At 35.8% G+C, this 13,453-nt stretch overlaps 1 protein-coding gene across 2 annotated transcripts in view; it reads left to right on the top strand.

Annotated features, from left to right (window-relative positions):
* Window positions 1-13,453, top strand: part of IPO11 (importin 11) — a 230,444-nt gene that overhangs the window by 34,516 nt on the left and 182,475 nt on the right. For both annotated transcript variants that reach the window (XM_008527674.2, XM_008527675.2), the window contains exons 6-7: window positions 9,722-9,854; window positions 12,552-12,610. In XM_008527674.2, coding sequence (XP_008525896.1) covers window positions 9,722-9,854; window positions 12,552-12,610 — 192 coding nt within the window. The remainder of the gene's footprint in view (window positions 1-9,721; window positions 9,855-12,551; window positions 12,611-13,453) is intronic.

The following is a 13,453-nucleotide window of genomic DNA, read 5'->3' as shown; positions in this document are numbered from 1 at the left end:
CCTCATTTTGAGGATATGGTTTGGGAATCTGCAATTTTAATAGGCTCCCCAGAAGATTCTTATATATGCCAAAGTTTAAGACAGAATGACATTACATTCTCTATTTTTAACCCAGTGAATTTTCTTTTTTTAATATATATTTTTTCTATGTATGAGAGGAAGATTGTCTGTGGACTAACATCTGTGTCAGTCTTCCACTGTTTTGTATGTGGGATGCTGCCACAGCATGGCTTGATGAGCGGTGTGTAGGTCCATGCCTGGGATGTGTTCCTGTGAATCCTGGGCTGCTGAAGTGAAGCATGTGAACTTGACTCCTACACTACCGGGCTGGCCCTCACCATGAGTTTTATGAGGGAGGAATGTAGCTTTTACTGTCTGTCTAGCCCAAAGGAATGCACAGAAGTGGATGGTGCTCAATAACTGTTAAGTGAATAAACAATAGAAGAGGTGGCTTAGATACCTTCTAGGTTTCACAGTGATGTAGTGCAAAACTTCTAAAGCAGGAGTTTTGGGAGGATATACCAAACTCAGAGTACCTGGAAAAAAATTTAACTCAGTACCTTTCATTTTGGAATGGAGTAGCTGAACCTAGAAAATGGAGCATAGTAGGGGACGAGGAGGGGAATCTTGTCTGGTGGGGTTGGAGTACAAGATGCATAATTTAAGTGAAGGTAGTATGTGTGGGCAAACATTATTACAAAGAGCAGTTTTGCTGGTTAATAAATTGGCCCTATTATTTTGGTAATCTGAAGTGTGGGAAAATCTTCCTTTTAAAATACATTTACTGTAATGCCAAGATGGTCTTCATGTACTATATTAGTTTCTCACATAAAAAGTCTAAGCTCATAGTTGAGCTAGTTGCTTTGGCAAAGTAGTGCAGTGTGCACTTAAAACTGCTACCGGATGCTCAATGTGTCCCAGCAATTTTTATATCCTATTTTCCTTCCTCAGTAAAATAAATTAAGTTTTTTTCAGGGGTGAGAAATTAGGAAATCAACAGTTGAGAGAAAATTGTGTTCCAGTAACAAAATTGAGCTTGGTTTGACACAAAAAGGAATTAGTTTTCTGTACAACAGCATACTTTTCATTTAACCTGAATATAAAAAAAAGTTGATGTGAAGTACAGTTAAAATCAAAATCTGGAGTCTTTAAAAGCAAGGAAATTTAAGGTACAAATAACAATTCTAATGTAATTGTAAATGTATTAACCGAATGGTATGTTGTAGACATGATGTATAACTGCATGAAGGTGTGTGCTATGGTAAATGAAGTAATCCACATCTAAATAACAAGAAAAGAGCTTTTGAAGGCAATGTATTTTACTTGTTTTTAGAAATACCGGTTAAGAATCATGGGAAGACCTCGTTTCCAGTGAAGAATTTTTCTTTGTACTGAGCACTGTTGGGATTTTGAGCAAGACAGTTAAATTTTATGATTCTTTAAAATTTCCTTTCAGTTTTAAAGTTGTATGATTCTATGAGTTTATAATTTTAGGTTTTCTTTATTATTCTAGGTTAATCTGTATAAGCACTATTAAAATTTTGAGATGGAAATCTTAGTTACAGCATAATTTAAATATAGATTTTGCATTTTTAATTACCATTTTTTTCTGGAAGCCATGACCTTTGTACTTTAGTTTTATTCCTTCTTTTGTATTTTCTTAGCATACAGTTAAGTTCTTAACCCACTGACCTAATTAGATTCTTTGCTGTGCAATTTTGGTATATAACCAGTTAAACAGTTTCTTAATTAAGAAATTTTCAAACATATTCTAGTTGAGAGAACAATACAACAAACCCTCATATATCCGTCGCCTATATTTAACAGTTCCTAAGCTGTTGTCAGGTTTAATTTTCTTCTGTGCTGGAACAAATCCTGACATGTCATTTCATCCAAAAATATTTCAATATGACTCTCTGAAAAGGACATTTTCCATAACCAGTTTTTATTAGGAATCTTTTAAGGCTGATGTTAGGAATTAATCTTAAGTTCTTCTGCCTGAGAGTCAGTCAACAGATGGTGATTGCATACTGTGTACAAGAGATATGTACAGTACTGAGGGAGGTCAAAGACATAAATACTCTTGACATACATGGGGAAAGTCATAAGGCACAGACTCTCAAAAGTCATTTAGTAAGCTATTAAAATCTGCCACGGAAGAAAACTAAACACTATATTATGTTATTTTTATGGTCAAGGTTAAAACTTAGCATAATTTTAAAAACTGAAGGGTCTATGGTGAATAATATTCCCATGAACTACGTATGTATTATTTGCTTAATGAGAATAAGAGAAAGCTGTGGGGTGAGGTGGTCAAGTTACCATACTGAAAGAGTCTTCTTGATGAGTTACTATGTTTTCTAAATAAACAAACTAAGAAAACAGAACCACGTGGCTATTTTGAATGAGTTGGTTAGTGTAAGATGGACCACTCAGTAGTGTAGCAGAGACTTTCACACTCACTTCCTACAAACTTTTAACTTACTTCATGGTGTGATCCTTAGGGGAAAGTCCCAAGAATGTTAAATTCAAGAATGCCAAGGTGCCACTTACGTGGTATAGCTCTAGCCTTCAGGATATTTACAGTGTTGTAAAATTTATTTAAAAGATAAATGTTTATAAGCAAATCATCAAGTAGGTTAAATAGATCTTGTTTTCAGTTTTGTTTGATTCTGATTACCAAACTAAATGCCATGTTGATTCTAGATCTTGTCTCTTGCTCTGCCAAATTTTGTTAGCTTTTTAACACATTATTCAAAGAAGGACTCCTATAATTTATAAAGGGTCATTCCTGCTGTGAACCAGTGTGGGGATTTAAGTGGATGTGTGTATCTCGGTTTATATAAGTATGAGGGAAAGAGGAAACTTTTGGTGGGAACTTTTAGGGGAGGAGAGACTCAAGGTGACTAACTTGATCCAAAAAAAACAAAGCTGTGCACTGAACAGAAGAGATTTTGAGTATAGTATGGTGCTTGTCCTTCCTCTATGGTTCACAAGGATCTTGTCCAAGTCCTTGGAAAAGGGGCCTGGAATAAGGAGAATAAAAACTTAAAAGACTTATCGTCAAAATCTCTCCCAGTTGCTGCTGTAGCAGTGCTGATTTATGCTTTGTTCTTTTACCATCTGTCTATCCGTCTGACAAATAACTTGCATCCTACTCTGTGCCATTCACTGTATTGAGTGCCTGAGATGCAGCTGTGAACAGAGGTAGGGGCCCAAGTAGAGAGGAGGGTAGTGTCACTTCCTTGTCCCCCTCATTGAGTTGATACTTTGGATACATAAGAGCATTGTCTAGGCCTCAGTGGCTGAAGACAGGCTATGGCTGTTGCTAGGAGTAGAGGACTTCGGATCTGGAAGATGAGTCACAGTGACCCCCCCGGGTATGAACTCTACCACTGGCAGGTTTGAGAACAAAATGAAATTAGGTTTTACTTAAAAAATAGTGTAGTTAACAGATATTATGGGTCTTTAGGAATGCCCTTTACTGAAAGTAAATAAATATCAGTTGAGAGACATTGGCAGTTGATTGGAGATTGTTTTTGAGATAGGTCTTGTACCTGTCAAAGCTTATGGCCTGACATATTTGGTAATTCAATGTATATGTATGTCATGGTTAAGTGGAAGCAATTTTATGTTTGTCATGTATCAAAGAAAAAATTGACTACTGCTAAAATAACGACCTGTTTTGTTGTTAAGAATGTACAGGTTTTTAAAGTTACTTGTTATGAAATTTTTAAAACATACAGGAAAGTAAGGAAAAAATACTAACTGCCATATACTCATCACCTAGATTTAGCAGTGAACATGTTGCTATTTTTGCTTTACTCCTTTTTTTCTAAAGATTTCATATTTTATTACTAAATACTTAAGTATTCATCTGTAAAAAGATTTAATTTTTATGTTAGAATTTTTCACAATTTACTGATTTATTAGACTTTTGTTCAATTGTTCATGAGTCGAACAGCATCCAGTCTAGCAGATAAGGAGCTCCGAAGAGCTGTACAAGGCAAGAGATTTTTATAGGTCGAAGTGAGCAGGAGCAAGGAAGTCATACTGGGCGTTAGCTGATTGGTTAAAGCAGGGTTGCTTTTCTTACATGGAGCTAAGGGAAATCTTGGAGCCAGGTCACATAACTTATACTGAGCAGGCGTGTGCTGAGTGGTTGACGTGGGCCTTCCTTTTCTGGGAGAGTCCAGCATAGAAACTTAGTTATGTTTTGGTTTGCTGTCATGAAGCTTAGCACGAGCCACTCCATCTTGGGCCAAATCTGGTTGTTTTAACATATATAATCATTTAACTTTTATTATACTTAAGTCAAAATAGTGGTTTAATATGACTTAATTCTTCTATCCAATTTTCTGTGTTGTTCTCAGATATATGTTACAAGTGGTTTGATTGAACCGGAAAAATGAATAAGGGGGGTAACACTGTGTTTGGTAACGTCTCTCGAGTATCTTTAGTTTAGAGTAGTATTCATTTCCTTTCTTGTTTTTGTTTCATGCCATTGACTTGTTGAGAAACTGGGTCAGTTGTCTTGTGGGATGTTGTACATTCTGCATTTGTTGATTATATACCTTTTTGATTAAATTCAGGTTAATAAGCAAGTTTTGACAACTAGTTTATGGGTACTTATTGCCCCACTATTAGTGATGAATTACGAGACTTTGCTTTAAAAGTCTTTTGGTGCTGACGTTTCCTAGGTGAAAATTCTCAGGACAGTGGTCCTGAGGCTAAAAAAGTTTAAGAATATTTGAAATGCTAAAAGAAATAAAACTTCCTGTAATGATTTGCTTTTGATATTGAGTTAAGTCTGTGTGCTTCTCACTTGAGTCACTAAGCAGTCAGTGGGTGGCACTGTCTCTTCTGGTTTAGAAAAAGAAAATTCAAGTATTTGGGGTTTTTGTGAACTAGTAACTAAAATGTTTCATTCAATAGCTTATTTTTGTATTGTCTAACTGAAGATTCCCTCCCCCTCCACGTTTTTTGAGCAGAAATTTTTTTATTTCTCCCACTTGCTTGCTTTGTTACTTTGTCTTTTTCAGCTGAGTCTTCTGTAAGCATCCATCACTTGGTGTGCTCTGGAGCAGAGAGAAACTTGTGCAGGGCTCGTGGTTATAGGGTAGCTAGCAATTTCTTCCCAAATTCCTGTGGTTTCTTCCTTCTTTGTTTGTCTCCCTTCTTGCACTGCTGGACTGAAAGGGTCATGCTATTGCGTCTTCATTCCAACTATCCCTAATTGTGTAGAGGCCTTTTGTAGGTTGGCTAAAAAGAATCTTGAATTGGGGCTGTAATAAATGCCTAATGTCCATAACTAGATGCTTAGCTGCAGAAGTGGAATATAAAACAAAGGAAAATATGAATTAAAAATTTTTTTTCCATACTACTGTTTCTTTATTGATTTCTGTCTCAAATGCTATATGCTTTCATTCAACAATACCTACGGCATGCCAAACTCACATGCTTTTCATATCTTTATTCATAATTTAAAGTAATATTTTCATACTAGTACTTCTCAGGGCCAGAAAGAGGGAAGGATTAATAGATCAAGATCTAACTTTGCCATTAATATCTATAAATGTTATGCTATTTATTTTCTTAAAAAAGAGGGATGAAAATTTCAAACATTGATGAAAGTTGCTTAAGGTGGAATGGAGTAGATAGAACCTTTGATTATCTGAATTACTGACTTTCTCACACTTGTTTTAGAGTCAATTTATACATGGAAAAGAGCAAAATAGAGTTTTAATGACTTTTGATTCCACCATGATGAAATGCTTTTTTTAATCCAAATCTTGTGACAATAAGAGCCTTTGGGACAGTGTTCAGAGTGTTCTGTGGTATATTTTGTTGTTTTTTTTGGGAGTGAGTAAGGAGGATTTTATGTTTAGTATGCATACTACAATTTGCATTGTGCATATACAGGTGGTGGAATTCTGTAATCCTGGTAGCAGAAGTAGTGCCTGAAAAAATTATAACAAAATAGTTTTGCCCTTTTGCCACCATTATTATAAAATACCTTTAAAATAAATCTGACATGATTTCAAAATATTCTGCTAGTGATTTAAAAGGGTGGCAAATTGTCCCTAATGTTTTCCTTTTTGAGCTCATGCCAGATTTCTTTGGTTGACTCTGTTTCTCAAGCATAATCTTACTTTTAATTGAAGAGCTAGGGAATGGTTCCCAGTGTTTTCTTTATTGAGTCTGGCATGTAGTGGTAGAGGAGGGTATGAAGAATTAGATAAAAGGCCCTATGACTCTTACGACTAATGAATGGGACCAGCTCCAAATTGTACACACACACATACATACGCACACACATATAGATACATACCTGCATACATATATAAAACTGAGGAAAACATTCAGTTTTTATTAACTGTATCTTGCATGGGTACTCTGTAAGTAATAGAACAAAAGGACACATTTTTCTGTTGAGTGGTGAGAAAGAGCTGGGAGCTACTAAAGAACTTGTGAGAGAGATTCTGAGTCAGATAATTCATTGCATCCATATTGAGAGCAGTATCAACCTCGGTGAGTGTGTGGGAAAGTTTTCATTTTTTGTAGTCATGAAAAGAAAATTTTATCATTATTAAATAATTATATAACTTTTAGAGAACAAGATTTACTGGGTTGATTCTGAATGGGTGGGATAGTCTCTATTTTAGTCTATATTTTGATATTAAAAAGTTTGAATAGAACTTACACAAATAATGCTTATTTCTTTTACTAAATTAGTCTGTGCTTAATTGCTAGTTACTATATTAAGAGATGTTAGAACATAGAGATTAAAAATATAGTCTCTTTGTACCTTCCCTGGTTTAAATGCTGTCTTCCTCGTATTAATAGTGCTGTTTGCTCTTGGGCAAGTTGCTTAACTTCTCTACGTCTCAGTTTTCTTATTGTAAATGGGGAGTAATAATACCTACTTTTTAGATTGTGGTGATTAAATAAGTTGATACAGGTAAAGTACTGAGGGCCAGAAAGAGGGAAGAATTAATAGATTTAAAGCAGAGTAGGATTCAGTAAATAAAATTCTATCATTATTCTCTTGTTAATATTATTTTTATCACAGATATCATCAATATCTGTGTAAATACTTGTGTCCTGAAAATGCCTTTTAAAAGAGTTCAAGTGAAGGGGGCTGGCCCCGTGGCCGAGTGGTTAAGTTCGCGCACTCCGCTGCAGGCGGCCCAGTGTTTCGTTGGTTCGAATCCTGGGCGCAGACATGGCACTGCTCATCAAACCACGCTGAGGCAGCATCCCACATGCCACAACTAGAAGGACCCACAACGAAGAATATACAACTATGTACTGGGGGGCTTTGGGAAGAAAAAGGAAAATAAAATAAAATAAAATCTTTAAAAAAAAAAAAAGAGTTCAAGTGACTTCAGGTAACACTGGCACGAAAAAATTTCTATATAAAAATCCTTCTGAACAATTTTAATAGAATCTGTAGGTAGAAGTTAATGTTAAATAAGTCATTTTAAGGAGAAGATGCAAAGAATGCCTATAAAATAATTGAAGTTGTCATTTTGTTGTAAGCAAGAGACAGGTTCAGAGTATAATAGTTTTCTGTTTTTATTTGAAATTTAGATATGGCACCCTTTGGGTTTTGTTTTATTTACTACATAAAGACAGAGTACAAAATAGATCCAAAAATTATAGCCAAGGCTGTAGATTTCATTTTTTTTGTTCAAAATATTTCTACAATAAGAAGTTATGCTTAAGTTTAAAACTTAACTTTTAGGTCTTACGTAAAATTCCCACCCCTTCCCTGCCTCTAAATCCTTCTGTTTCTATTCTTTCATTTTTCTGGCTGACAGATATTTTTATGGTTTATATGTTTGGAATAGGATGCTGTAACTTAAAATTACACAGTAAATGTAATAAAAATTAGAATGATGGATTTTCTGATTCTAGACATATATTTTAGCCTCATGCTCTCAGAAAGGACTTGACTTACTAAGAAAATTATTAAAGTTTATTGAAGTTATAAGTAAAACTTACAGATTTCTTGGGGTAAAGCCCCCTTTTTTTCCCCTTCAGATTATGTCCGCTCTGTTTAGGTTGGGTATTTGCTTCTCTGTTATAATAGTATTTCATGGGATGATGTCAATTTTAGACTTAACTTTTTATGATACTGTTGCTTGTGCTGTAATACTGTGTTGATTGAGATAATTATCTCTACAATATTTTGGCTATAATGTAGCATTAGGATTAAATAATTTGATTTTACTCTCTAAAATATTGCATGCATACTTGAGAATATGCTAAGGTAACTTAAGTAGTCATCGTACCTGTTGTCAAGCATGCACCCAGGTAAGGGAGGGCCAAGGCCTAGCCCTGACTCATCAGTTGGTGAAGAAATGAGTCACTTTTAGATTCAGACTGTTTATTACTTATCTTAGAGGAAAGAAGTTAGCCATCAGTACCAACTCCCTGTGGTCCTTGTCCCATAGACCAGAAACACTGACCAAAGCAGTAGGGGCTGGATGACTCCAGTGTAAGTTGTGAGATGCCCCATTGCTGAGGAGCCAATTCTAGACTGTAACTAAGTGGTTTTATATTTTGCAACTCTGTTCTGAATGGATGGGATAGAAGGCCCTGTACCTTATGAGAGCCCAGGAGGCCATGAGAAACTGTCTCATGACAGCCCAACAGGGGAGATAGGGAGGTGAGCAGGAGATGGTCTCGTAGCAGAGTTCCTTACAAGTCATCCATCCTCTTGTGTTCCAGGAGGATTGCAAGATGTTTTGCCAAGACTCAGATTAGCTGTTGTTCAAGCCTTTGCCTGTGTGGCCTATGTAGGTATTTGCAAAGTTGCTAGGGGATATGGTGAAGCTGTTTCCCTACACCTGTGAGCACAGGCCATTAAAATTACTGAATTACAATAATAAAAATGAAATTTGAGTTTTTGATAGCAATATTATATTTACAGGATTGTATTTCTGACTGGTTTCGGATGCCTAACCTTAGTGTAAATACAGTATTTAATTAGTTGAAATGATATACCTTAAATAAGAAAAAATCATTCTGGAGTATGCTAATGATAACTAGTCATATGCACTGTCACCTAATTTTTATTTCAAGTAAATGGCCATGTAGGCACAGCTGGATTGGTTTTAGACCTTCTGGAAAAAAACCTGAAGATATCACTGGAAGATAGATGGTTCGGCCTCAACCTGGGAGTCAGAGGCTAACTGTGCCTCAGTGTGAGAGTTGGGTTAAATGCCAGTACGTGTTAGGAAAGCAGCCTGACAAGTGATGTGGTTTCCTGGCTTTAAGTGCCCAAAAACCATTTGGGTAGCACTGGCAGAACACAGACATTTGACTCCTTTGTAGTTCTTAGTATATTGATTTATCTAATATACTCAGTGACAGTCCCTAAGTAAGTGTTTTTAAAACCTGAGAGTTACAGCCTCTTAGTGGAAGGAATAAAGAGTATAAATAGAAAATATTCTGCAGTGCGGGCATTAGGCTAAATTTTGTTTCAAGAAGCTAATGTTTTAGGGGTGTATGTGTTCATAACAGAAGCCAGTGTAATCTATACTTCTAGGCATTTTGGCTTAAAAAGTTTGAAACATTGTGATAAATGACACGACTATTTCAAATCTCATTGAAAATGTGTGCTCAATTTTAAAACCGAAATGTATTACTATGTAGGTCTAATTACTGAAATCTGTAATATGTTGTGAATAAGTTTTTTGATCTTTCTTTGCAGTTAGCTTCTGGAATTTATAATTTTGCCTGCTCTCTGTGGAATCATCATACAGATACATTCCTACAACAAGTTTCTTCTGGCAATGAAGCTGCAGTTCTAAGTTCACTAGAACGAACTCTACTATCATTGAAAGGTACTATTAAACTTGATACGTTCATTTTAGAAATTACGTACCTCAGAACAGTCACCAAATAGTTTCTCTGGATGGATTTTCCATTCCCAGTTGCCCTAGGAGAATAAGGGGTTAATCTCTCCTTCAGAGATAAGGGCTTATTTGTAGTTTATTTTCCTTTTGTGAGAATAGCTTTTCCTCTCCTGTGTCTAATTTATGAAAGTGTGCAGTGGTTTTCTGTTATATTCGCATTACTGGGGTGTCATGGCTCTGAGTACATTCCTTTCAAATACTTGTACTTTTTTTTGCTGCTTTTTTGCATTTCTCATTCTGGGCTCCTGCCCTTATTGCCATGCTAACTTTCCTAAACTTCTGGCCCCAAGGCTTAGTTGAACTCTTATCTCCCAGCTCTTTGCCCCCTGAGAACTCAGGGTCCATCTTTCTTGTTTGTACCTCAGGCTCACTTGGACTTTAGAAGGTGCTTGATGAGGTGCTGTCTTAGTCTGTATTTTCCTGCGCTTGGCTTGTGGGCGTTTCCTTAGCATGCATCTCTGTTTCATCTTCCCCAAGCTGAGTTATTTATCTTGATGAATATATTCCAAGGTTCCTTTCCTTTCTGATGGAAACACTCCCTGGACTCATTCTCTTTGTCTTCTAGTCTCTCTCCTTCTTTTCTGGCTGCTAAGGCTCTTTTAGTTTGTGTTTCTTAGTTTGATCTCAGGCAGCCTTTAGTTCTCTTACTCCAGCTCGTTTTGCATCCTTATGTTTTATTCATACGTCCTTTTATCATACTAACCCTGGTACCTTAGGATGCCATCATACACTCTCAGCACTACTCTAATGCATCATTTATATTAACCAGACAGTGGATGCACAAACCCCAAACTGTCAGCACATTTTGGTGAACCTTGTGGACAAAAGTGTGAATGATTTTAATGGACTATTGACAAGTAAAATCCGGCATCTAGGTGGTTATACAAGTGAGTATAGAGGTTTTATCAGCGTCCTTGAGGAAATTAAAAGGCTTTAGAGAGAAACGTTTACTCAGAAAGAATTAGAGAAAATGATATAAGGTTATATACACAAAACTGTTTGTAAGTACTGTATTTAATGATTAAGGAATTTTCACAAGTTCTTTTGATTGTAGTTTTCTTGCCTTACTGATTTCAAAACCTATCTCTTGACAGAAAGGATGCAGCTCTACTCTATATTAACCTGCTTTAAGCTTTTCAATACCTCCTCATCTCAAGGGCTGAGATACACATTAGCATTTCTAAGGCATCTTGACCTAGAAAAATCCCATAGCATTTTCCTTTAGAATACTTGTTCTGTTCAGCCTTAAATTACTGTCCTGTTGTGATGTAAGAAGTACTTAGGACTAGAGGTTTTGTTACATGTAGTCTCTGAGTTTATACCCACGTGTATTTAGTATCATTTAGACATGCATGCATTCATTATTGCATTAAACAAATTTATAGGTGGGTGCTTAGCACTGGGGAGACAGAAATAATAAACTGATCACACAAATACATGTAAAATCACATCAGTGTTGGGGGGCCTTATGATGTTATGATAACTGATAATATAGTCAGAAAAGACTTCCCTGAGAAAGTGATGTTTGAACCAAAATCATACAGGATAAGTGGAAGTTAACCATGTGATGAAGGGAGAAAAAAATACCCTCCCAGGTAGTGGGGACCCAGGTCCTGTGGCAGGAAAGAGAATCCAGAACAAGTGACTCGGTTTGAACCCTATTTTCTCCTGTTATGATGTGCTAACTTCTGGGTTGTATATAATTGATGATATGAAACTGAAGGACTTGTAGACGGTTGCATTCTAAACCTAATTTTAATATACTGCCTTTAGTCTGTACCTCATGAACACTAGCTCTTTAGTTATATAGATAGCAATGTTGTCTATAAAGTTGTTAAGGTGAGGTGACTTTAAATTTTGTAGTCTCTTATGCTGCCATCATTCTCATTGTTACTGAATTGTGCTATTCTACATATATTATATTATTGAATCCTTTAATAACTCTTTGAAGTAGGACTTATCAACTACATTTTACAGGTGAGGAATGTGAGATCTAGAAAAGTTGCCCAAAATAATACAGTTGTAGATATTGGAGCTAGAATTTAAATCTAGATCTGACTTCAACTCTTATCATGCTTCTCTGCCTGTGTATATCAGTTTACTCATAAAATGTGATGCTTATAATTGAGCTCTATAGTCTATTCCAGATTTGGAAATAGAATTTAATTTTTGTATCCCTTTTAGGAGATACTATATTTTCATTAATATAGCCTATAACTGAATGAAGCTTTTTGGTCACTGTTGAAGCATAGTTTAAAGTTTATGGAATAGAGATAACTTCCTCATTTGCAACCTGTAGGGGTTATCGCAGGTGAGAAGTACTAACACTTATATAAATTAAAATAAATTTTCTAATGTAGTTTTAGAAACATGAGTAGTTATGATCATAGGTGAGAAGATCACTGCTTTTGAGTCACAAGAACTTGGCTTTAGTTTCATCTTTGCCACTTAGTAACCAATCGATGACCAGGGGTTACCTTTCTTTATCCATTAAATGAAAAGATTAAGCTAGATTAACCTCCAAGCTTGTTGAAACTTCTGATTCTGAGTCTTTATTATGATTATGATTTTGATAGGATAAAATATGAAAAAAAAGATTAAGTAAAACTTGCTTTTACTTTTTAGTGCTGCGTAAGTTAACAGTTAATGGATTTGTGGAACCTCATAAGAATATGGAGGTGATGGTAAGTGAAAGACGTAATTGATTCTTTGTGACTTTGGGGAGGTGCTTGGTATTTTCCTGAATGTTTTAAAGCTTATTCTTTTTTTTTCTGGTGAGGAAGATTGGCCCTGAGCTAACCAATCTTCCTATTTTTGCTTGAGGAAGATTGTCACTGAGCTAACCTCTATGCCAATCTTTCCTCTATTTTTTTGTATGTGGGGTGCTGCAGCATGGTTTGATGAGCGGTGTGTAGGTCTGAGCCTGAGATCTGAACCCATGAACCCCAGGCCGCCGAAGCAGAGTACGTGAACTTAACCACTATCCCACTGGGCCAGCCCCTAACGCTTATTCTTTTTACTTGGCATTCATTTAAGTTTTTTATTAAGTGACTGTCTGGTTTTTTACCATTCTGTGTTATGTTATACTGTACTTTTAAACTTGTGGTCTGAGTTCACGACATCAAAGCAGCTGTTATGTGAAGGAGAGGAAGAAGGCCTAGGATGGTTCTGAAGATGCCATGGTCCATTGAGAGTGTTAGTTTGAGTTGAAGTGAACTCCTGTGAATTTGAGTGCCGTTAAAACATTACCAGATGCATTGTAGATAGCTATTTATATCCTTGATATTTTCCTTTGTCTGTTTTTATATATTTAAAATGAATTGTTTTTCCCTCTAATCATAACATTTATACATGGTCTTTGTAATCCAAAAAAAAATAATATACAAGAGGGGAAAAGCCCATTGATAAGCCCAAGTTGTGATGTATATTCATTGTTAGTATAGTGTCATCTACTTTTTCTATGTGCCAAAATATGAAGCTGCATGTATTTTATCCCTAAACAAAATGGAGTTGTATTATACTTACTC

This window comes from Equus przewalskii, chromosome 20 (genome assembly GCF_037783145.1).
Source record: "Equus przewalskii isolate Varuska chromosome 20, EquPr2, whole genome shotgun sequence".
NCBI lineage: Eukaryota > Metazoa > Chordata > Mammalia > Perissodactyla > Equidae > Equus > Equus przewalskii.
This window is presented reverse-complemented; position numbering and strand designations above follow the sequence as displayed.